General features: G+C 38.0%; 1 protein-coding gene across 1 annotated transcript in view; it reads left to right on the top strand.

Annotated features, from left to right (window-relative positions):
• Window positions 1–12136: 12136 nt before the first annotated feature.
• PIEZO2 (piezo type mechanosensitive ion channel component 2) overlaps window positions 12137–23467 on the top strand; it is a 364496-nt gene continuing 353165 nt past the window's right edge. The window contains 1 exon segment of the mRNA XM_065398323.1: window positions 12137–12224. Within this exon segment, the coding sequence (XP_065254395.1) occupies window positions 12218–12224 (7 nt within the window). The 5' untranslated portion in view covers window positions 12137–12217.

The raw sequence follows: 23467 nt of genomic DNA, 5'->3' as shown, positions 1-23467 counted from the left end.
GTTTTCCACCAACAACCTGTAGTTGTCTGCCTTGTTGTTTCCGAGAAAATTTATTGCCACTAACTGGAAGGCTTTCCATGCCGTCTTTTCCTTGCCACGCAGTGCTTGGTCAAATGTATCATCTCGAAGAAGTTCACGAATCTGAGGACCAACAAAGACACCTTCCTTTATCTTAGCTTCACTTAACCTTGGAAATTTTCCACGGAGATACTTGAAAGCTGCTTGTGTTTTGTCAATGGCCTTGACAAAGTTCTTCATCAGACCCAGCTTGATGTGTAAGGGTGGTAACAAAATCTTCCTTGATTCAACAAGTGGTGGATGCTGAACACTTTTCCTCCCAGGCTCCAATGACTGTCGGAGTGGCCAATCTTTCTTGATGTAGTGGGAATCTCTTGCACGACTGTCCCATTTGCAGAGAAAACAGCAGTACTTTGTGTATCCAGTCTGCAGACCAAGCAAGAGAGCAACAACCTTCAAATCACCACAAAGCTGCCACTGATGTTGGTCATAGTTTATGCACCTCAAAAGTTGTTTCATGTTGTCATAGGTTTCCTTCATATGGACTGCATGACCAACTGGAATTGATGGCAAAACATTGCCATTATGCAGTAAAACAGCTTTAAGACTCGTCTTCGATGAATCAATGAACAGTCTCCACTCATCTGGATCGTGAACGATGCTGAGGGCTGCCATCACACCATCGATGTTGTTGCAGGCTACAAGATCACCTTCCATGAAGAAGAATGGGACAAGATCCTTTTGACGGTCACGGAACATGGAAACCCTAACATCACCTGCCAGGAGATTCCACTGCTGTAGTCTGGAGCCCAACAGCTCTGCCTTACTCTTGGGTAGTTCCAAATCCCTGACAAGGTCATTCAGTTCACCTTGTGTTATGAGGTGTGGTTCAGAGGAGGAGGATTGGAGAAAATGTGGGTCCTGTGACATTGATGGTTCAGGACTAGAAGTTTCATCCTCTTCCTCTTCCTCGTCTGACTCAAGTGAGAGTGATTCTGGTGCATCAGGAACCGGCAGTCCTTCTCCATGGGGTACTGGGCGTATAGCTGATGGAATGTTTGGATAATGCACAGTCCACTTTTTCTTCTTTGACACACCTTTCCCAACTGGAGGCACCATGCAGAAGTAACAATTGCTGGTATGAGCTGTTGGCTCTCTCCAAATCATTGGCACTGCAAAAGGCACAGATTTCCTTTTCCTGTTCAACCACTGGCGAAGATTTGTTGCACAAGTGTTGCAGCATATGTGTGGGGCCCACCTCTTGTCCTGATCTCCAATTTTGCAGCCAAAATAAAGGTGATAGGCTTTCTTAACCATAGTGGTTATACTGTGCTTTTGTAATGCAAAAGTCACTTCACCACAAACATAGCAGAAGTTATCTGCACTGTTCACACAAGTACGAGGCATCTCTGCTCACTTTGGCTAAACAGAAATGTGTCCCTTTGCAAAATCAAACACTGACAAATAAGAGAGCACGACACTGTATGATTTCTAGAGCTGATATAGGGCAATTTGTTCAGCAGAGTGATGTAAGCTTCGTTATGATTGCATCATCCATGACTTCTAGGAATAACATGATGCAATTCATATCATGTATGACGCAATACCAGCTTCAGATTGCATCATTCATTGTTTTGCCTAAAAAGCAAGTACTGTCCAAACCCAGTCATAGATTTATTCATAGATCCAGTCAAAGATGTATTTTAGTCATTTCTGGTTTAAATTGAGATCTCTTCCCTTTATAACTCACTTATCCTCCGCCATTCCCAAGTCAAGGGTCGTATATACTGACCCAATAGCATATCTTGAAAACTAGAGCCAATCAACAATTTTAAGCATCATTTTCGTTCTCAGTGACCCAGAATTAGTAAAGTTTGACTACATTTATTTCAAAAGCATTTTGGCTGTAGAGCAGTGTAATCAATGCAAGTCTCATCAAACTGAGGAGCAAACTGTATAGAATTATGCAGTTTGTGGCCAACTTTCCTTTCCATTGCATACCTGCAGCTGTCATGAAAGGCAACAGGAGCTACAGACAAGTGTCAGAAGTCAAAATTTGCCTAATGAGAGAGGTATTTTTAAAAGGCACAATAAATAAAAGTGCACACACAAATGGAGGAAAAGTGTGCATTTTTATTTTCATTCACTCTTGGTGTTTAGTGTTAAACAAGAATATTACTAGAAAAATATATAGTAAAAACATTAATGCATCTGCTAGAGCTGTGGAATAGCTGAGTTTTTGGTTTGGTGTCTGAAGCAAAAAGTGAAAAAACCTCAAACGTTTGTTTCAGGTCGACCTAAAATGAAATGTGTTTTATTTGGGGGGGGGGGGGGGAAGGAAACTTTATATTCCAACTGAAATGAAATATTTTGTTTAATTTTTGAGGTTTTCAACCCTTTAAAAACAAAATTGAAGCAAAATTGAAAACAGTCTTTTCAAAATGGAAAATCCAAAACATTTCATTGTTCTGATTTTTTTTTTTTCCAGACCAAGCAATTTGGCGAGTTTGACATGAATTAATTCACACAATGTTTTGATCGACCCAAATATGCATTTTTTTGGTGGAAAAAATGTAATCAAAAAATGCTGTGTCTGGGACCAGGCTGCAATAGTCCTTCCTGCACCCGACAGAGCAATCTTAGTCCAGTGTCCTACAAGTTGTTTTTCTCATATGGATCCGCACTGAATTCAGCAGGGCTCCATGTAGGCACAGGGTCTGTCTCCATGTATCACATTGCAAAATTGGGGCATTAGTTCTTGTACAAACAGGCCTTGACCCAGCAAAGCATTTAAGTGTGTACTTAACTTTAAGCATGTGAGTGGTGCCATTATCACTGTTCCCATTGTCACTTGTTCACAAATGCAGCAGATTTCAGTGAAATCAACTTAAACCTGAAATTTCTGTTGTAGGAAAGTTTTGGTTCAGTTGTTCACATGTTTGGTGGGATTTCCATTCTGCTGTATAGATGGAAATTCTTTGGTTTCATGCTTCTGAGTCTATTATTTAATGGCTTCCATGCTGATGATGCTCGTTAAAAAAAATTAATGCGTTAATTAAATTTGTGACTGAACTCCTTGGTGAAGAATTATGTCTCCTGCTCTGATTTACCCACATTCTGCCATATATTTCATGTTATAGCAGTCTCAGATGATGACCCAGCACATGTTGTTCATTTTAAGAACACTTTCACTGCAAATTTGACAAAATGCAAAGAAGATACCAATGTGAAATTTCTAAAGATAGCTACAGCACTTGACCGAAGGTTTAAGAATCTGACGTGCCTTCCAAAATCCTGAGAGGGACGAGGTGTGGAGCACGCTTTCAGAAGACTTAAAAGAGCAACACTCCGATGCAGAAACTACAGAACCCGAACCACCAAAAGAGAAAATCAGTATTCTGCTGGTGGCTTCTGACTCAGATGATGAAAATGAACATGTGTCGGTCTGCATGGTTTTGGATTGTTATCGAGCAGAACCCGTCATCAGCATAGACGCATGTCCTCTGGAATGGTGGTTGAAGCATGAAGGGACATATGAATCCAAAAATTTGCATCCAAAATATGTAAATAAATGGTATTCTATTATTAACAGTGCAATTAATCATGATTCATTTTTTTAATCACTTGACAGCCCTAGTAATTATAGATTGTATCATAATTCATATATTCAGGGAACAAATTAAGGCAGCCTTAATTCTGGCATTCCTAACTGCTGAGTGTTTGACTTTGCAACCTGAATAACAATCCTTTAAAAAATAGTTTGTGTAATATACACGATGATCTTTCACTTGGTTTGCCTTGAACTTGTTAATCATTTGCACTAATCTATGTACACCATGTTACATCCTTATTGTCCTGTGTAATGATTTCTGATGAGGGCACTGTTATTACATTGTCATACGCAGCACCCTGATTTGAAAAGGGAGATTTATTATTTATTATTTCTATTACAATACTACCTAGGAGCCCTAGTCATGGCCCAGGGTCCCATTGTTCTAGGCACCTTCCAACATAGTTAGAAGATGTGCTCTACAAGTTGTGTTCTCCATTAAGTGTCACATATTTCAGTAATTTCCCTCCAACTCTAGCTTATGTACACAAGACTGTATTTTTAAAGAACTGCAAATGTAAAATGGGTAGAACTTTTGAGTTTCATGTTTTCTAGGGAGTTTCTCACAGCAGGTGGTTATTTTTTGGTAACTTTCTTTTTGGGGATAACGATGAAAAGAATATAGCTATAGACTGGGATTTTCACAGGGGACCACAGGAGATAGGTGCCCAATATCTTTGGCTTTGGGTGAAAGTTGGGCAACATCACTCCTTTGAGTTCTTGTGGAAAGCCCAGGTCAATGTTCAATTCACTTAAAAAAATAGATTTAATTGGGATTGACTGAATATTTTAAGGTGTGAACAGCATCAGGTTTTTCTTTCAGCCAACAACATTCATGTTCTAAACATTTTGCCAGCAGCACTTCTTCAAATGAAGATTTTTTATCCAATATCTTTTTTTGTTGCTGGCAAAATAGCATGAAAATTGAACCAAAATGAAGTCTATAGATAACAATCTTCCTTGAAGCATACCTTTGCTGAGCCTTCTTAATCTTTCAACTGTAAAGTTGTTAAACAAGATGCAAGTGCTATGCAATATCCTGCTGAAGATAGAAGAAATATGACTTCATTATAGTTGGCTGGATCAATTCCTCTTCATGCTAATGCACACACATCAGTCCAGAGAGGATGTTGCCAAGAATAATATATAATCTACTCAAGCCTACAGTAAAAGCTTACAAAAAATCTATTTTTATATAGTTCTTGAAAGAAGGAAGCGATAGCAGGCAGTAAATTAATTCCATTACTAAAAAGCCACTGCTGTTAATGTAAGGTAAATATGAAAACAATTTGAGTGGATGGCTAATTTTGTTTTATGCTGGTTATGGCTTCTCCATTTTTTTGCTACCGTCTTTGGGTTTTGCCACAGTTATCGCTTACAAACAGGGATGCAGTAGACATCCGCAGTGCCAAAGTACACTTGCAATTCAAAGTATTTTAGTGGTTAGGAGGACCCCAGGTTGCAAAGCTTTTCAGAGTTTGACAATCAGATTAGAAATAGAATATTTTCTTACTTAGGTGATGGTATTAATTCAAAAGACCAAGGAGGTATAAATCCATTAGCATTTCTCCCTCTCTAATATATAAATTCTGTTTGTCCTCCAGATTTTCTTATTTAGCTGATGGAGAAATTTTAAAATTGTCCAGAAAATCCATTGTGTGATAACTGTCAAGATGGAAGAACACCGAGTTCTGCATACTGAAATTTTCAAATAATAAAGTATACCAGCTTTTAGCATTGTCCTGAATGTGAAAAAGATGAACACATATATCCAGAGGGTCATGCAAAAGAGCAACAGCAAACCTTTTAAATTCAAGAATGTTTTCCATAGTACAGCTGCCATATAATTGTTTGCAGAATTATATTGAATGTTAAAAGTTAAATGATGACTAAAGGATATGGATATACAATTTTGCTTGGCTTCCCTGTTTGATTTAGGATGGATTATGTATAGGATGTCCCTTCAGACTGATTCTGCATAATGCACTCATCTGTCTAGCTACTAAGGCTTGGCCTATACTAGAAAATTAGGTTGGTTTAACTATGTCAATCAGGGGTGTGAAAAATCCACAACCCCAGAGTGGCATCGTTAAGGTGACCTAATCCCTGGTGTAGACAGTGGTAGGTCAATGGAAGTTCTTCCATCCACCCAGCTACTGCTTCCCAGGGAGGTGGATTGCCTATGCTGATGGGATAACCTTACCCATCAGTTGTGCTACACTTGTGCCACTGTAGTGTGTTAAGTCTAGACAAACCTGAAGTTAGAACTGTCTGTAAGGAAACATTGCTAGTGGCTATTAGCACTTAACTTAAAAATAAAATTCTCTGTTAATGGGATATGGTAGCAAATAGCAATCATTTGAACTTCCTCCATTTTCTAGAACAAACATGTCTTCATGCTCCCCTGGCAAACTGTAATTTACTTACAGGCAGGTCTTTTCATTGTGTGTGTGTGTGTGTGTCTGTGTGTGTGTATACAGCATCTGGCACAAGGGACCTCTTGGCACTACTGCAATATATATAATTAATATTGCTAATAATTAATATTTTAAATATGAAACAAGAAAGCACAACAAGCTAATAAACCAAAACAAAGAAGGATCCATTTTTTTGGAGAAGCAAGCCATTTAAAAATACGTTGGTTTAAACAAGATTAAATAACAGCTTTTAATGTTTTAAAATGTCTTTGCTAAATCACATATCAAAATACATATGCCATTTTCAGTAGAGCCTTTACTTTTTAGAAAGTAACCAGACAGGAAAATAATAAAAAGTTCAACATTTAACCTCTAAAAATGAATTGCACTAACTGTACTAAAACGATGTTGAAATAAAATGAAAAGTTTTAATCTGTAAGATCCCAAGCATAATATTAAATTCTCTCCTTAATTTGACAAAAAAAGATGCTGTAATTGCTAATGCCTGTGGAAAGATATCTAGAGAATTGTTCCTAAACAATAGCCAGAATCTGATAGTTTGACTAAAGAAAAAATTACATGTCCCATTCGTATTCTAAAAGTATTATTCAGCCTAATATGACTCTTGGTTTTTGCTTGCTTTATTAGAGTACTTCAGGGTTTGACAATAAATATTTGCTATAGTGATTTAGGAATATTGAAAACTTGTATTTTATGCTATGTTCTAACACTGGAATTAGCCCCTAATCCCATATTATCTGTATAATCATTTTGTGTTAACTTTTTAATAAAACCTGTGGTAAAACTATTTTAAAAGGTATTTCTATACTGCGCATTTTAGACTTTCTGGCCAAATTCTGAACTGTTACTTCCATAAAACTCAGCTGACGCCAAACTGGCTGAATGGGCTGAGGGCAGAATATGTATCATTCTTTCACTATGTATAGACTGCAGTGCTCAGTTAGTTGTGAGAAAAGGTTCATTTATTTGCAAGTGTAATTTTTCAGCCATTTGAACAAATAATCTGATACTCTAAAGCTGAAATATTCTACATCCGTCATTTTTTGTTGAAAATAATTTGCATATTAGCAGTCTGCTGTCAAAATGTTATGCAGCTGCATATTATGTTCTAACAGTGGGTTGCTTCTGATCGCTCTGGGATAAAGGTGTGTGAAACTGTCAGTAACTAATTTGCTTAAAATAAGTGTCTCTCTGCTGCTCCTGGTATCAGGCACAGCATTTCTCATCCGTGGGTCTAAAAAGAAAAGTGTTTGAAACAGAAAGGCAGTAGAGGAGTCTGGTTATATGATATATAGCACTCATTCCATGTGAATAACCAAGATAATACTTAGCTGAGTTCACTTGTAATAGAATAACGTTTGAATATGCAGAACCTTAGTATTTGCATTTTTGCTTTTTAAAAATTTATATCACTGCCATCATAGTATCCTTAACAGTGAAAATGCTGGGGGGAAAAAATCACATTTCTGGATATTTTTCATTAATGGCATTTGGATTCTATGGTGAGGAATGTGGTTAAAAATACAGATAAATCAAAACATGAGAGATGATATAATTTAGATTAGTCTTTTTTGCTTATACTTGCATGCTATGTGTATCCACCTTAGACTTGACAGGGAGGGGCACTAAAGTATTATCTAAGTGCAGATGTCTACATGGAATACATACTTTAAACTATACAGAGGTATTTGTTATCTGTTAATGAGAAAATCTATCACTTTTGGCGTAGGGGATGTTTTCCTGTTACCACATACATTATAATTCTTTTCATGATTGTTCCATGTATTGTCTAAAAATATATAGATTAGTAAGGATATTTTTATTTGCTTGATTTTTTACATCCAATAATAGGAGCATATCAGTATAAATAGTCTTGTTTGGGTTTAAAAAAAAAAAAGCAAACAGGTGTGTGTGTGTGTGTGTGTGTGTGTGTGTGTGTGTGTGTGTGTGTGTATATATATATATATAGGGAAAATACTGACTGTTATGGGTCTGATCTGCAAAGTTATTCATGCGTGCAGCCTTATTCTTGTGTTGGCTTCTCTGTGCAGGAGTAAAACTCTGCTTACATGAATTTCTTTGCAGGATCAGAGTTTATAACTGCTAACTCAGAATATAGAGGATGGGTTTAATTGCATTCAGTGCATCACAGTGTATCCTTTGTTACTATAGGTATTTCTTCACTGCACAATTAACACAGGTTCTTGCTCGGGTTTTAACCCAAGCTCAACTACCGTCCACACAGAAAAACCTCTGACCCAGGTTGATAGGTGCTTTTAGCCTAGGCTGGTTTACCCTGGGGGAATGGATTAGAGCCCGACTTCTGCTATAACTTTAGCTGTGAGAATGCAGGCTACATTTTTTGAGTGCTGATAGTCCTCCAATGCCCTTCTCACAATTACCATTGGATAGACAAGGAGAGAATCTTAGAGCATCTCAGAACCATGCCCCAGACACACACTGGCACGTGCAGAAACAAGGGAGCATGTATACACTGCTGCTGGGAGTGAGCCTCATGCTAGCACACTCCAAATAGCAGTGAGGACATTACAGATCAGTCTGGAGCTTGGCTAGTGGGTTGGATGGGCTTGAGATCCCGAGCTGCAGTCCGAGCCACAGCATCCACACTGCTATTTTTAGCACGCTAGCTCAAGCCTCGCTAGCACGTCTGTCTGCCTGGGGTGGGAAGCTTGTTCCCAGCTAGGCTGACCAGATAGCAAGTGTGAGAAATCAGGACAGGGGGGTGGGGGGTAATAGGAGCCTATATAAGAAAAAGCCCCAAATATCGGGACTGTCCCTATAAAATCGGGACATCTGGTCACCGTACTCTCAGCTGCAGTGTAGACATAGAGAGGACACAGTAACACAGGTAGAGCTTTGCTGTGGGAACACTCACACCTGGGTTAGATGAATCTGGATACTTAGACATGGGTGCCAATGACACCTGCATTAACTGTGCAGTGAAAACATGCCCTGTATGAGCCTGCTGCTGATTTCAGTGGTGGTTACTACTGCTCACTGGTTCTCAGGGCTGGACCGTAAGAATCTGTAAATTCTACAAATAATTTTATGTTGAAGAGTAAATACACTGCAGTTGTTCCTTAATGATCTCTTATCTCACTAAAAATGTGTGGCACCGTAGGTTTGTGCTCCGACAGATTTGCTTTTATAGCACATTAATCTCTTCCGTAAAAATATACTGAATGAATGGAGATTAAACAATAAGAGATAAAAACAGTGAATGGATTGAATTATTTTTTTTTTAAGACTTAGCAATGAAGTTGTTTCTTACAGATTTATTTCTAGTGTTTTGGTAACCTTAAAATTAACATAGGTCTGCCAGGAAACTAAATAAATATTATTATTAAATAAAATATTAACAACTTGCTGGAATGGGCTTGGATTTAAATGAAGGTTCTAAATGTTTACGGCATTGCCTGCCATGTAATTTACAACAGCACATTGGTGAAAGCTTTGGTAGACAAGACTGAGCTGTGAAACCTGTTGTTTTTGTTGTGATGAGAGATCCTAGAGGCCCTGACCTGATAGTGCTAGGCACTGTACAAACATAAAAAAGAGGCAGTCCTGCTCTGTAGTCTGTTCAGAGGGAGGATATTCATATACTAATATAGTGAAATCAGTGAGACTATTCATGTGATTAAGAGCTACAGGATTGGGTAGTTAGACAATAACTAAATGCCTTTATACAGCATCTGTTGCAAGGTGCAGTACAGCAAAACATAATTAAGCCACTAAAATATTAAATGCTAGAAAAAATTGGCAAACATATTTCTATATAATTATTAGTTATTTATTTGTTTTGTGGTGGCACCTGCAGGCTAGATAGTTAATTGGTTAAAATATTTCAAAATTTTAATTATTTTTCTAAGAATTTTAATAAAAAAAGACTTTTTGTGAAAATTTTGGCCCAGTTTTATAGATCAACAGGCAGCTTTAACTCCTCATTCCAGTTGAACATACCTAAGAGATTATATGACTTTCCACCATCATAGCACTTTACAAATATCAGCTCTTACAACAGACCCGTGTTCTAAGCATTATACCATTTTGCAGATATGCATAAATTGTTCCAAATTTAAGATAATTGGATCCTGATTTTTCAGAGGACTGGTACACTCCCTTTTGGCTCCCATTGATTACAGCTGGAGTTGTTGGGAATAATCAGGTCTGAAAATCAGGCCCTAGAAATCTCAAGTTGGGCACCTAAAATTAGTGGATGCTTTTTGAAAATGTAGGCTTTATTGAGATGTTGATGGTAACAGACAGAATTAATGTAGTCTGAAAACAGAACTTGGGAGTTCCTTGCTAGCAGTCCTAGTTGAGGCTACTCCTGAAGGTCACAGAGGCTTCACTGGTAAACTCTTGCAGCTGTAGAATACAGAAGACCCATATAGTTTTTACGTCAGAGTAATCTCTGTCAGTTTAGAAATTAGTCACACAACAATTGTTGTACAAAACACTAGTCAGTTTTGCAATCATAAATTACAACTACTGTATAACTTTGGTTCTTTAATAACAAAACTTTTCTTTATTGTACCATTTATAAGTAGGGTGGGACAGAAGTTATGGTGATCAGAACAGGCTAGATCTAAGTATGTTGATTACATGCAGAGTGTAGGCCAAATTCATTCTTGGTATAGCCCTAGTCAAGATTATGATGATACACCAGGGATGAAGTTGGCTTAGTAAATCTAACTTTTTATTTAGGAAACAAATTTGAACAGAATGGAAGGATTAAGCCAATACCTTTCCTCCAAAAATTAGTCATCTTGGAATTAGTTGAGGGAATTGATTTGATGATTTTACTTACATTCCATGATTGTGGTGTAAATAAATAGGAATGTTTTCTTTTTGCTCCTTACTGTTCAGTATTTGGCTTATCTCATAGGAAAAGCTGAATGTGGTAGGTCTCATAATGTTTTAACATCTGCCATGCAGTTGGATTACATCCTGCTGAGTTTTTAATAAAGAAGTCCATATACTTGACTTGCAGCATAGTCTGCATGTACAACTCTGAAGTTGCAAATACTGTCTTTAATGCTATTGCTTCTTGAACAAATGTCTCCTGAAAGTATCCAATTCAGTGAAGGTACAGTAATGCTGAACATATGAAAAAAGAAAAAGCAACACTGAAAGACATTAATAAACTGCCTCCTTTGCAAAACACCTTGTATTTATGTTATCAGCATGAGATTTTAAAATATCACTGGCATGAAGATCTTACATGGGGGTTTCACAGTTTTTTTTTCTCACTACAGGATCTTTTGTTCAGTTTTACCATATGGTGTTTACCTTTGGTCTTAAGAAGAATTCTGGAATGAGCAGAGTGCTTTTTAAAGGATAAACACTAACTGTTAAGTTTTGGTTCCAGAATTTTGAGTGGTTAAAAATAAAATAAAATAATTATAATATAATAAAGAGTGTTACATTCTATTCTGCATAACCAAAAAAGAAGAGGAGGAAAATGGAGATTTTTTTTTTTTATTTCACTGGATACATTGTATAACTTTATGAATTTAGCATATCTTCCTCATTACTTAGTAGTAGTAATAATAATAACTTATGAATTTAGTGCCTTCTACCTGAGGATCTCAGATGTTCATGATTTAAGTATTGCTGTACTCCTGAGAGATAGATAGCATTATCCCAATTTTATAGGTGAGGAAAATGAGACACACAGATAACAAGCGACACTCATCCAAGGTCAAACAGGAAGTTTGTGGTGCTTCTGGGAAATGAACACAGGTCTCCTGACTCTGTCTTCTGCCTTAACCACAAGACCACCCTTCCTCTAAAATGAAATGTATAATACTGCAGGCATGTTTTGAATCACTATATTTCTTCCTTAAATAGAACCTTTAGTGATTCTGTAGAACAAATACAGAGAGTGATACAATTATCTTTTTATGTGAAGAAGTGTAGTAGCTATAAGCACTAGTCAAATATGCAACTCATGGTAAATGCAATTTGTCTTTAAGTTTAAGTATTCCCAGATAGACTGGCCAGATTAACAAACATACTCTCTCTTTTTTCCATTACAGCATGTGTGTTCCGTTACAATGGGCTCTCTTTTGTCTACCTCGTCTACCTCTTGCTCATTCCTCTATTTTCAGAACCCACAAAAACAACCATGCAAGGTAAGAGTTTCCCTGATGGTTTTTTAAAGGTACATAACATGTAATATGTACAAAAATCTTGTAGGTGGTATAAGATGGAGTCTTACAGGTATTTCTTCAATATACTTTCATTGGTTTGAACTTTTCCTCCGGTAAGTGAGCTGGTTTTGTAATATGTCATGTAAACTCACTGAATCTGGTTTTGGAGTGAGTACTCCCGAGTAACTGATCTGATTAAATTCAACTATGGAGTGTTCTTTTAACAATGTATATTTTAGTCACCTATACAGACATCAGCACCCCACTGATTTCCCCATTACCATGATCTTGAAAAGTTTTTTTTTTCAGTTTTACAGCTGCAGAATAACTGAATGCACCGTAGATAAAATCACCCACATGTCACGTAACAGCCGCACTTCAATATTAAAATGTGAAAATAGGATTCCAGAGATGAAAAGACAAAATCCATTTCAGAAATAGGATATTTGTTATTCCAATGGAGTATATTGCAACAACAAATGGGTTAATCTGTAAAAGTTAGTTTTCAGAAGTTTCTGGGCAACAGTATTGTAACTTCAGGATAATTGAACAGTCAATGAAAATTTGCTGTGGTAAGGTAATATTTCCTTTTTGTGTTTTATCGGTGATATGTATTGTCACTCAGTAGCTTGTGGGAGCTGCTTTAGTGGGTAGATCTCTGAATGGGTCCCTGCAGTTCAGAACTCCCCATCATGTGGCTTGAATCAAACTCTTGTATTAAAGCAGTTATTGTACCCCCAGTTCACCTTCAGACTATTATTTACAATAGTATCTCTCTTCAAGAAACATTTTATTTTTACTCAAGTGAGTGGTGGGGTGAAGAATAAAAGTAAGCTTCTTCAACATGGGAGTGAAGGAAAAAGAGATATTATATGGGGCCCTCTTGGGGCTGACGTTGTAGGATGAAAATGTTACCTAAATTATTGGCTTTGTTTTGAATGCTGTGGGTACCATGAGCATGTAGCACAGTTCCCCTACAGCAGCTCTCTCGAACAACACGCTGCACCACTGTGATGGTTAATGGAAAATCACACCATTTTATTCAATAAACATCCCCAATGAAACAAACTAGGAAATCTGGACTTCAAACATAAAAAATCTCAAATTACTAGGCTCCTACGGAGCTCTTACCATCATGTCCATATGAAGACCCTATAACATCTCTCTGAATACAGGGTTTCTTTACAACATCAGTCACCCTAAAGGGGTCTCCCAGGTTGCATCTGGAGCTACCCCTTTCCATTTTCAGTCCACCAATCTGGTTCAGTTTATACTCTCCTGGCAACCTCCCTCTGGTATGTTTCGGGATGGGATCAGTGTGGCTCCTCTTCCTTCCTGAGCATCAGTAGTCTTGACCTTCTCCCAGGATAGCTTTTGTCTGGCAGTTTTGTTTTCAACATGACTCTAGCTTCTAATATTCATATAGATAGACATAGAATCTAGAGTCATATCACTATCTATCTATCTATCTATCTATCTATCTATCTATCTATCTTAAAAAAAAAATCTGTATTTCTGGAAAATAGTTTGCATTTGATCCAGTGTTCTCCTGTTTTATGTCTGACCTTCTGAACACTAGATAAGAGAAAACCTGAGAGGGAAGGAGAGTCATCCTAGTCAACTGCCAGTTTGAAAGACACCGGCCTCTTACCTTTTTAGATTATAGTAACTTGGTTGAGTAACAAGTCATACACCAGTGTACATTAACCAGCAAGTAACCTACTTACAAGTGTTTTAATGAGAAGAAATAACAATACTCCTGCTAAAAAACAGCAACCATTTCAGTGTCTTGCATATGCAATTTCAATTGGCAGTTACACCATTTGCCCTTCCCTCCTGCCCCCCGGTCAGTGACCTCAAACATTTTTCTTCTTAAATTCACTGAAAAGATTTCTTGAGGAATCTTTAACTTTGTCTAAGTGCAGCCTCCCATCCCCTTTTTTGTCGTTACTGGGGAGAAGAGATGAGAAATAGAAACTTTTAGGAAGTTGTAATATTGTTGTTCAATTTATAACACACAGAGAAATCATCTAACTACAAATGGTTGTTTTTACCAAGTTAGAGTACTATGTTCTGTTATAGGTCTCACAAAGAGTTAATGCACTCACTTATTTATATGATCTCTATTACAATACTGAAGTGTTTGAGCACCTACATATACAATATTTTTATGGGGAAAAGAGGTTTTTTCCCCATCAAGTTCCATTGGAGGAGAAGGAAGTCAAAGCTAGTCTTGTACTATGGAAAATATGTCCTCACCGTAACCATTAATTATGACTTTCACTGTGTTTTATCCTTGTCAGTGTAAATGCTGATGCTTTTTTGAAACCTTCAAAGTAATTTCCAAAACAATATCATGCCACATTGATTTCCACACGTTAGTTACATGTAGGTTAGAAAATGCATTTAGTTAATCCATTTTACAGTAAATGTGTTGCCTTCTTTTAATGTATTATTTTGATTACAGTAGCACTTGAAGAATCCAACCAAGAATGGGGCCCCACTGTGCTAGGCACTGTACATATAAATAATGAGGGACAAAGTTTACAGTCAAAATAGACAAGATATTCAAAGGATGGCAGAAGAGAAGTATTATTAAACCTATTTTACTGATGGAGAACTGAGGCACGGCAAGAATAAGGTGGACTTTTCAAAAGCATATAGTCTTCTGTTGACTTCAATGGGAGCAGAGTTAGGTCAATGCTGAGTGCTTTTGAGAATTCCATACAAATGGCTTGGCCAAGGTAATACATCTATGGAGTGTGTGGCAGAGCCAGGGACTGAACTCCGAAATCCCAAGTCCCAGTTCAGTAACTTAATCCCCAAACTATCGTTCCTTTGCTTTTAATCTAAAAACATTGTTCTCCTGTATTATGGAATAAAAAGGAGCATTCATCTTTCCCTCTCTATAACATTCACTAATTCATATACTTCCACTATGGGTCCTCTTAATTTTCCCCTTCCCAAAGGCTCTGTAGTTTTAACCAGTCAATCCCCCCAACACCTGAGTGGCATTAATGCAGCACTCTGGCTGGGGCTAAATGGGTGGGATTAGTTTATGCTTGGATGCATAAGTGCCCAGTGCAGCCAGCAAAAACAGAATTGAAAAATAAAATAAAAAGGCATAAAAAGCAAATCCTCAAAATGTTAGAAAATCCCAATCTAAGTAAAACTGTCAGTCATTTTTACTGTGGAAAGTTAGAAGGACAGTGAGAAAATGAAACGTTAGTAAATGCCCAGATGTGGATTAAAGTTTCTCTTAAAAGCGCTGAAGGTGATACATGAGACGGAAACAGCAAGCCTAGAAGGGGAATACGGGTGCAGCTTCCTAGCCAATATCCGGTTACCATGTTGATTTTATGTGTTTTGCTTTTTCTGCCCTTTTTGTGCCAGCAAGAATGATTGACAACTTAAATATAGTTATTTTCTAACAACCAAGTGTGATATTTTTTGACTGTCATCCTCATCCTCTCATTTTAGTTTTGTTTTTTAATTTATTGGATTTAAAACAAATTCCGAAGTGGTTTGATGGATACACTTTAAAACAATCCAATATGTGTCATTGTCAACAGGGCTTTTTCAGTGGGGAGTGCTTTCAAAAAATTTCAGATGGTCTCATAGTAATTTTATGTCATGGTGCACTGCACAGCTCATAAGCTAGCTACAGTGTGATGTCTTGGTGCATTTTGTATTAAGAGTGAAATAATTTAAAATCCAAACTTAACATGTTATAACAGACTGTCTGAGGAAGATTGCTATTAACTTTAAATGTGTGGAATGTGGAGGGTCAAATACCTTAGCTTGTTGACTTTTAAATTATATGTGTGTGTATGTATATCTTTCTCTATCGTATGTATGTATAAATATAAATATAAAAGGGGAAATTTTATAGCTATTTTAACTGGAAATAGCCGAACTACCATTAAATCATAGTCAAAATGTTAAATAAAGCAAACTTTCTACAAAGTAGAAAAAATAAACATCTCACTGTCTCCATATTTTCCTTTCCTTCTTTCCTTTCTCTTGCTATACTTCACTTTTTAGTCTATACAATACCTGAATCTTGTTACCTATTTTAATGTGTTCCCTCCAATTAATTTTTCACTAAAGTCTACTCTTTCATTGTATGTTTTTTTTTTTTGTTTTCACTTTCTGTTCTTGCCTTTTTCCCTCCATCTCATTGTTACTTTTGTGTTTTTCTTTCTGTCCATTTTTCCTCATTTCCCCTCTCTGACCCATTCCACTCATCCACCTACCACTTACACTCTTCAGTCACCATTCCCATTCCTCTGGGTCTTCCCATCCATCTTTCTCTTTCCCTTGGCTCTTCTACTATTTCCTCCTCCTCCTTCCCCCTGGTTCTTTTCCTTTGTTGGTCTTCTCTCCTCCAACTTCCAAGGAGACACTCACAAAATGACTACCGGTTAGTAGGTTGGCATGGACAAAATCAGTATAGTGGAAATTTTCTTTTAGAAGTTTTGAGAGGGTGCATTATTATAAACAATGGTGAGGAAAATATTGTATTGAACTATATTGTACATGAAATCCCTTTTTAACCTCTTTCTCTCTTTATTCTGTAATGTTTATCTTCTAGAAAAATGTGATCACTAAAATAACTCAATAATATTAATTCTTACCTTCTGTTTTAATGCATATACATTCTCCTTTCTCCATGAGTTATGTTCTTGCCTGTTGATCTGAGATCTCATCCATCTCTAAAATGACATATTTTCTCCAATTAAAGCTAAAAAAAATTAAGATATTCAATTGACTGAAAAAATTAGCTGAATATGTTACTTGCTGAAATACTATTCAATCATTCATGGAACTGGTTGAATAATGGAAAACGTATTCACAAATAACCTATGCATTTAAAATTCATTGGGTTCATTGTTTGTTCATCTTGGGTAGTTGTTTGTTCAACTCTACCGCTAATGTTTATAGCTCTTGAAATCAATTACTATTGACTATTACTATGACATTAACATAAACACAGTGTAGCATTCTTTATGTAAAAATTATAAAGAGGACATATCGGTGCAGATAACAGGTTATTTCATTTGAGTATAGAGTGGTTTATAACTGCTTAGGCCAAGTTATCAAACGTGGCAATAGGAGCTGTTCTTGATGCAACTATAATTTTACAGTAATTCTAAAACCATATAGCTTTTTAGGTAGTGGTTTTCCTTATATAAAAGTGTCTGACTAGTGACTGGTTTATTACCTACAGTAGCTCTCTTGAGACAAAGAATAAGTAGTAACAGTTTAATAGACCAGTTGCAAACACTAATTCTGTTGCCCTGATTGGGAATCAATGGAGTAATGTGTTTAAAACAGTTTTAATGATAGTGTTATTTCTGTCTTGAAAGAGTAGAGTAAGTAAAGTTATATTTTAAATGTACTTGGCTTGGACAGGAGAAATTACTCATTTATCAGTACTGAATAACTGGTTTTCCTTAATAGAAGTGAGATTGCATTCTGTTAGGTTTACCCGCTGTTCCTTACTCGAGTTGCTAATTTATATTATGGTAGCTGTGAATAAGAAGCTTTCTTAACCAGGTAGTGTTTTTAAAGTAATATACATCACTTTAGTAAAGCAGTGGATCAGATTCAGCTATCGTTACTCATGCTGAGTAACAAAATGAATAGAGCTACTTTTGGAATAAGATACTACTCAGTGTGAGAGAAGACTGGCAGAATCTGGCTCAAAATAAATATCTGCTAGGTATTTTTATATCTCGTTTGGCTGAGGAGCTAATGTAATAAGAATTATCCATTTAAAATATGAATATATTTAAACAGTGCACAAACCTGCAAATATTCAAGAATATTTTTTGCCCAGTTGTGTTGGAAGGAGAGGAGACACTGGATGTGGTTTAACTAGGCTGCAAATTTATTCTTAAATATCTGGGGGGTATCTGGCAGATAAAAGTGTATAGTGCAGGTAATTCCATAATCATTTCATATATACCTGGGAAGCTTCCGTCAGCCCTTCCCATCCCTGATCCTGTCTTTTACCAATGCTGTTTACAGGAATTGATAGAGAACATAAGGTTTGTAGGGAATATTCGTGCTTACAGGCATCTTGGGCTTGATTAATCAAACTTGCTAAGGAATGAGTTCATAAAACAGAAATTTAGACCTTTACCCTGCAAAGACTTATGTACATAGCTCTTATGGTCTGTGAGTAATCCCATTGAACTCAATATAGAGGTAATAAATTCAACCACATTTAGAGGTTTACAGATCTGCTACTGTTTCTATGCTAAGAGAGCGGATTCTTTAGCTGAAGTGGTAGGAGCTCATGCTTTTATATTCAGAGGTCCTGGGTTCAGCCACCACAGGCAACCGAAACAGGGCTGGTGTTACATTTGGCCTTGCCACTGGTAACCATTAGTCCAAGCCATGTTTTCGGAGACAGAGGTAGAAATCAAGAATGCTAATGTCCTGCATTCCACTGCTGTCTCACAAATACCGTTTAACCCAAACACAATTTGTGTTTTGTCTCCCCCTATATGGGCTGATCCATCTAGGAGGAAATAACATGCTTCCCTCCACCAGCTACTTATATAGCTGAAATGGAAGAGGTCTGTTGTGTGGATCTGAAGGTTGTGGGTTCACTTTTGGGGACTGGATATCTCAGGATGTGGCTAATGCTGTATACAGCCTTTCACCTGTGAGTCATCAGTTTGTATCCTTCCCAATTCTGCAGGAATTAAAGTTGCTCCCCTCTAATAGATATTTAGTAACCCCTATATGAGATGAGTTTGAATCCCCATTCAAACACCCCACTATGTTTTGCACAAGACTATAAGCTTTTCAGGACAGGGGTTTTCTTTTACTATGTGTTTGTATGGTGCCCCCACCATAGGCCCTGATTGTAGTTGGATTCTCTAGTAAGTGTTCATACAGCTGGGGCAAAATGGTCTTGTTCACTGTGAATTTGCGAAAGTTGGCAGTGCTGTAATTGTCATATATGTTGAGGACGAAGAGTGGGAGTTAAAATATCAGAACAAAAATATGATTTAAAATCTCATTTTTTGGAGGGGGCCTGACTCATGACTTTTGAAATTTTTGGCTTGGCAATACTGTACGTTAATATGTGTTTCAGAATGGTTCCATCCATACTGTAATTGTGTAACCACAGAGATAATTTCTTCCATTTTTTGGCAAAGATTTATTGCCCATTGGCTTTTAGGTGTCAATTATAAAGTACACAGAGGAATAACTGGGTTGCTGACTAGAGAGGGAGAGCTGTTTGATGTCCCCAGAGCTACTGAATGTTTTTGTATAAGCTTGAGGCATCAGAGAGATTTATTTATAGTTCAGAAAATGCTTTTGAGCAATTAAAAATGTGATTTTTACTGGATTGGGCATATGTCTGTTTATGGAGCCATGCCAGTCTGCTACATAAACATCCTTTGGCTCAAAATACTGCATCTGAGCTAGGTTTCTTCATTTTTAGCATCATGCATATTCCCAGGGGGTGAACAATGGAGTTCATTATAACTAACAGGCCAGATCCAGGAGTACTTACTCATTCCTTACTCAGGCAAATTTTAGTAAAAATGAAGCAGGTCTTTAAGATCTAGCCCAACATTGGAAATCCTCTTACTTTTCATAAGTGGAAAACTTTTTTGTTAGTTGCTAATATCATATACCGTTCTCACTGCTTTCATATCAAACCATTTTGGTGGGGAAAATAATCTTCTTAACATTAATTTTAAGTGAATTTGTTGCTTATGAAAAGCATCATACTGACTGCCTTGGAAATGGCAATCCTCGATTCATTGCCGAACCACCACAGCAACTGTACCCTTTGGTGTGTCTCAAGCTTTGCAAAGTGGCATGCTCTAATGTGAGAAGATAGATCTCTGATTCTGTGCTTGTTTACCCATGGACACTAGTTTTCATCTTCATCATCATTGTTTAAGTGCCAGATGTGTTTTTGGAGCTGAATAAAACACAGAATCCAGACAGCACCTGGCCCTAACCTTTACAACCGAAGCAAAATAGGCATGGTAGACCAGGTAAAGTAGGAAGCCAAAAGGAGAAAATAAATAAGGTTTTAACTTTAGCTTATATTATTAAATCATTGATGCTTTTTTGTGTTATTACAGAAAATGTATATCTTCAAGAGTGATCTGAATGAAAAGAAGAGTAGTGTCTTTGCAGCCTGGAGTTGGATAAGAGCTCCATAGATAGGGGCAGCATTGAAGAAGGCCTGGAGATAGTTGTTATGGTGTGAAAACAGGGCATAAATGCAGGCGCTAGAAGTGTGGGCTAAGACACTAGTTTATTTCACGTACAGGCCACCAAACTGCTGTCATGTTAATGAGCTTTGGCCATTCCCGTTATGGCTAGGACCTGGTAGTGAAAGTCTCCTTATCCTTTTATCCCTCAAATATTCATAAACGGAGGAATAGAAAATGACTTTAGGGTGTGTGTCTAGAGTTAAGTAAAAAAATTAGTTGCTGAATCTCATTGTAATGAGCAGTTTTGTACCGGAACTAAATTTGTCTACATTTAAGAACATGAGATTGTGGTGGAGCAGATCCCCCACCTTGTCAGGAAGGAATTAGAGCACCTCTGGGCGCAATCAGCCTCAGCCTGGTGCAGCTTTGGATATGCCTACACTGCATTGTGAACCTAGGTCTCTAGGACCCAGGAGTTTCGGTGTTTCCAAGCCCATGTTTGAGCTTCTAAACTGAATTGTGAACCTGGCCTTACAATTGCTGGACCTGGGTCTCTCAGCTGTGCTAACGTGTCCATACTGCACTATGCAGACCTTCTGACTCAGGCCCCAGACCAGGGGCGGGCAAACTTTTTGGCCTGACGGCCTCATCGGGTTTCATAAATTGTATGGAGGGCCGGTTAGGGGAGGGGGTTGTGGCCCGGCCTCCACCTCCTATCTGTTCCCCATCCAACCCCCTCTGTTCCCTGAAGCTCACAGCCCCGCTGCCCAGAGCATTGTGCTGGCGGCAGAGCGAGGGGGGACAGCAAGGCTTATGGATCTGTAATTACATATGTCCACGGGCCAATTCCTACTTTCCATAGGAGGGGCCTAATGGCTGTGACAGCTTATAACTTTGTAGTGTTCAGAGGACACGGTGGCAGTGTTGAAGGTTTCCTTTCGCTTGATAACAATGGAGAACTGCTGCTCACAGCTCATTTACTTGAACTGTGTGGAAGGATTGAGGATTTGCTCCTTAGTGAGAAGAAGAAAAAAGAACGGTGGATTTTACAAGATGGGGAAGGTGATACCATGTAATTGTATGTTTAAGTATTGAATATAAAATAGTAGCGGACATATAAAGCTACCTGCATCTGTTTTTTATTAAAACACTTTTGTTAGCCCCCTTTTTGAATACCATTATATTTTAAATAATCAAGTTTGATTATGTCGTCATAAAGGCAGAGGGAAGAAAATCCAGTAAATCATTAGGTATGTGTTTTTATTATAGTGATCAACCTAAAGATGAGAGGAATTCCTATAAAAGCAGCGTGTGCCAGTGTTTTAAAAAGCCATTGCAGCTGTTTTCAATTATTCTTCTGTTGATACTGCCCCGCCCAAGATCATAAAAGCATACTACAGTACTTCAAGGCCTGCCCTGAATCCACCATGTACAATATTGCAGGCAACAAGAGGATGCCTGAAGGAGCACTTAAAAATGAGCTGCAGAATGAACTAGCCAGCAGGCCAGGCAGTGACAATGGTATCATTTGTTGTTGCTTTGGTTGCAGCCTGGGCTGTTCATCATAAATCTCTTCTGTTAGAAAACTGCCTGACTTGTACTACTTGAAATTTGTCTGCTGGCGTAAACTTCCTTCCTCTCCAGTAAATAAACCATATTTATTTGTGGTCTATTTCTCTTGCCTGAAGGACTTATTCCCGTCCCTAACCCTTCCCCAGTTTTGCTTCAGACAGTATATATCTTGTTTAACATGCAATCAGGTGAGACTGGGGATGGTTAGGGGTAGTGCCTATGTATTCCCCAAAGTAGACACCCTGGAATGGCTGGCTGCTGTTTTCTGTTTCATTTGTCAATGTACTTCTCACCATTTAGTAGAAGGGAGTAGAATGTAGTGATACAGCTGATCAAAAACTGGCAGTAGAATGTAATATCGCATGTGTGTGTGTTATAAAGACAGGCTTGGACCAAACCACAGATCTAACCCTAACCTGAACTTTGTGGCTGGCCCTGTCTTTGTAATGTACTGAAATCTTGAATTCAGACCCCCTGATATTTGAAGAAGTTCAGATGTAGGCCCAGATTTTGCATCTTGGTCCCATTTCTAGTGCATATTTTAAAAAATTAAAATAAAGCCCATGTTGGAGGCATTGGGTGGGGTGGTTCAGCTCTTCATAGCCCAGGGATAGATCCTGGAATAACAACCTCAGGAGACACAATTCCTCCCCAGAGAGCATGGGCTGTCGGCATACTACATCTTCCCTTTGGTTGGTCCAGCTTTGCTTTCCCCGCTGTTGCCACACAATTTCTGACCCAGATTTGTTTCAGATTTCTGTAAAAGTTCATAGACTCATAGACTCATAGACTTTAAGGTCAGAAGGGACCAATATGGTCATCTAGTCTGACCTCCCGCATGATGCAGGCCACAAAAGCTGACCCACCCACAACAGAATATTCCAGCCTGCGAGCCCTGCCCTATGCTGCGGAGGAAGGCGAAAAACCTCCAGGGCCTCTGCCAATCTACCCTGGAGGAAAATTCCTTCCCGACCCCAAATATGGCGATCAGCAGTACCCCGAGCATACAGGCAAGATTCTACAGCCGGATCCTCATTTTACCCGCGATGGCACGTTAATGCCTAATTGACTAAAATCACGTTATCCCTTCAAACCATTCCCTCCATAAACTTATCAAGCCTAATCTTGAAGTCAGAAAGGTCTTTCGCCTCCACCGTTTCCCTCGGAAGGCTGTTCCAAAATTTCACCCCTCTGACGGTTAGAAACCTTCTTCTAATTTCAAGCCTAAACTTCCCCACGGCCAGTTTATATCCATTCGTTCTCGTGTCCACATTACTACTGAGCTGAAATAATTCCTCTCCCTCCTTGGTATTAATCCCTTTGATATATTTAAAGATAGCAATCATATCCCCCCTCAGCCTTCTTTTGGTTAGGCTAAACAAACCGAGCTCCTCGAGTCTCCTTTCATAGGAAAGGTTTTCCATTCCTCGGATCATCCTAGTGGCCCTTCTCTGTACC

The sequence above is a fragment of the Emys orbicularis genome, chromosome 2 (assembly GCF_028017835.1).
Source record: "Emys orbicularis isolate rEmyOrb1 chromosome 2, rEmyOrb1.hap1, whole genome shotgun sequence".
Classification (NCBI taxonomy): Eukaryota; Metazoa; Chordata; order Testudines; family Emydidae; genus Emys; species Emys orbicularis.
This window is presented reverse-complemented; position numbering and strand designations above follow the sequence as displayed.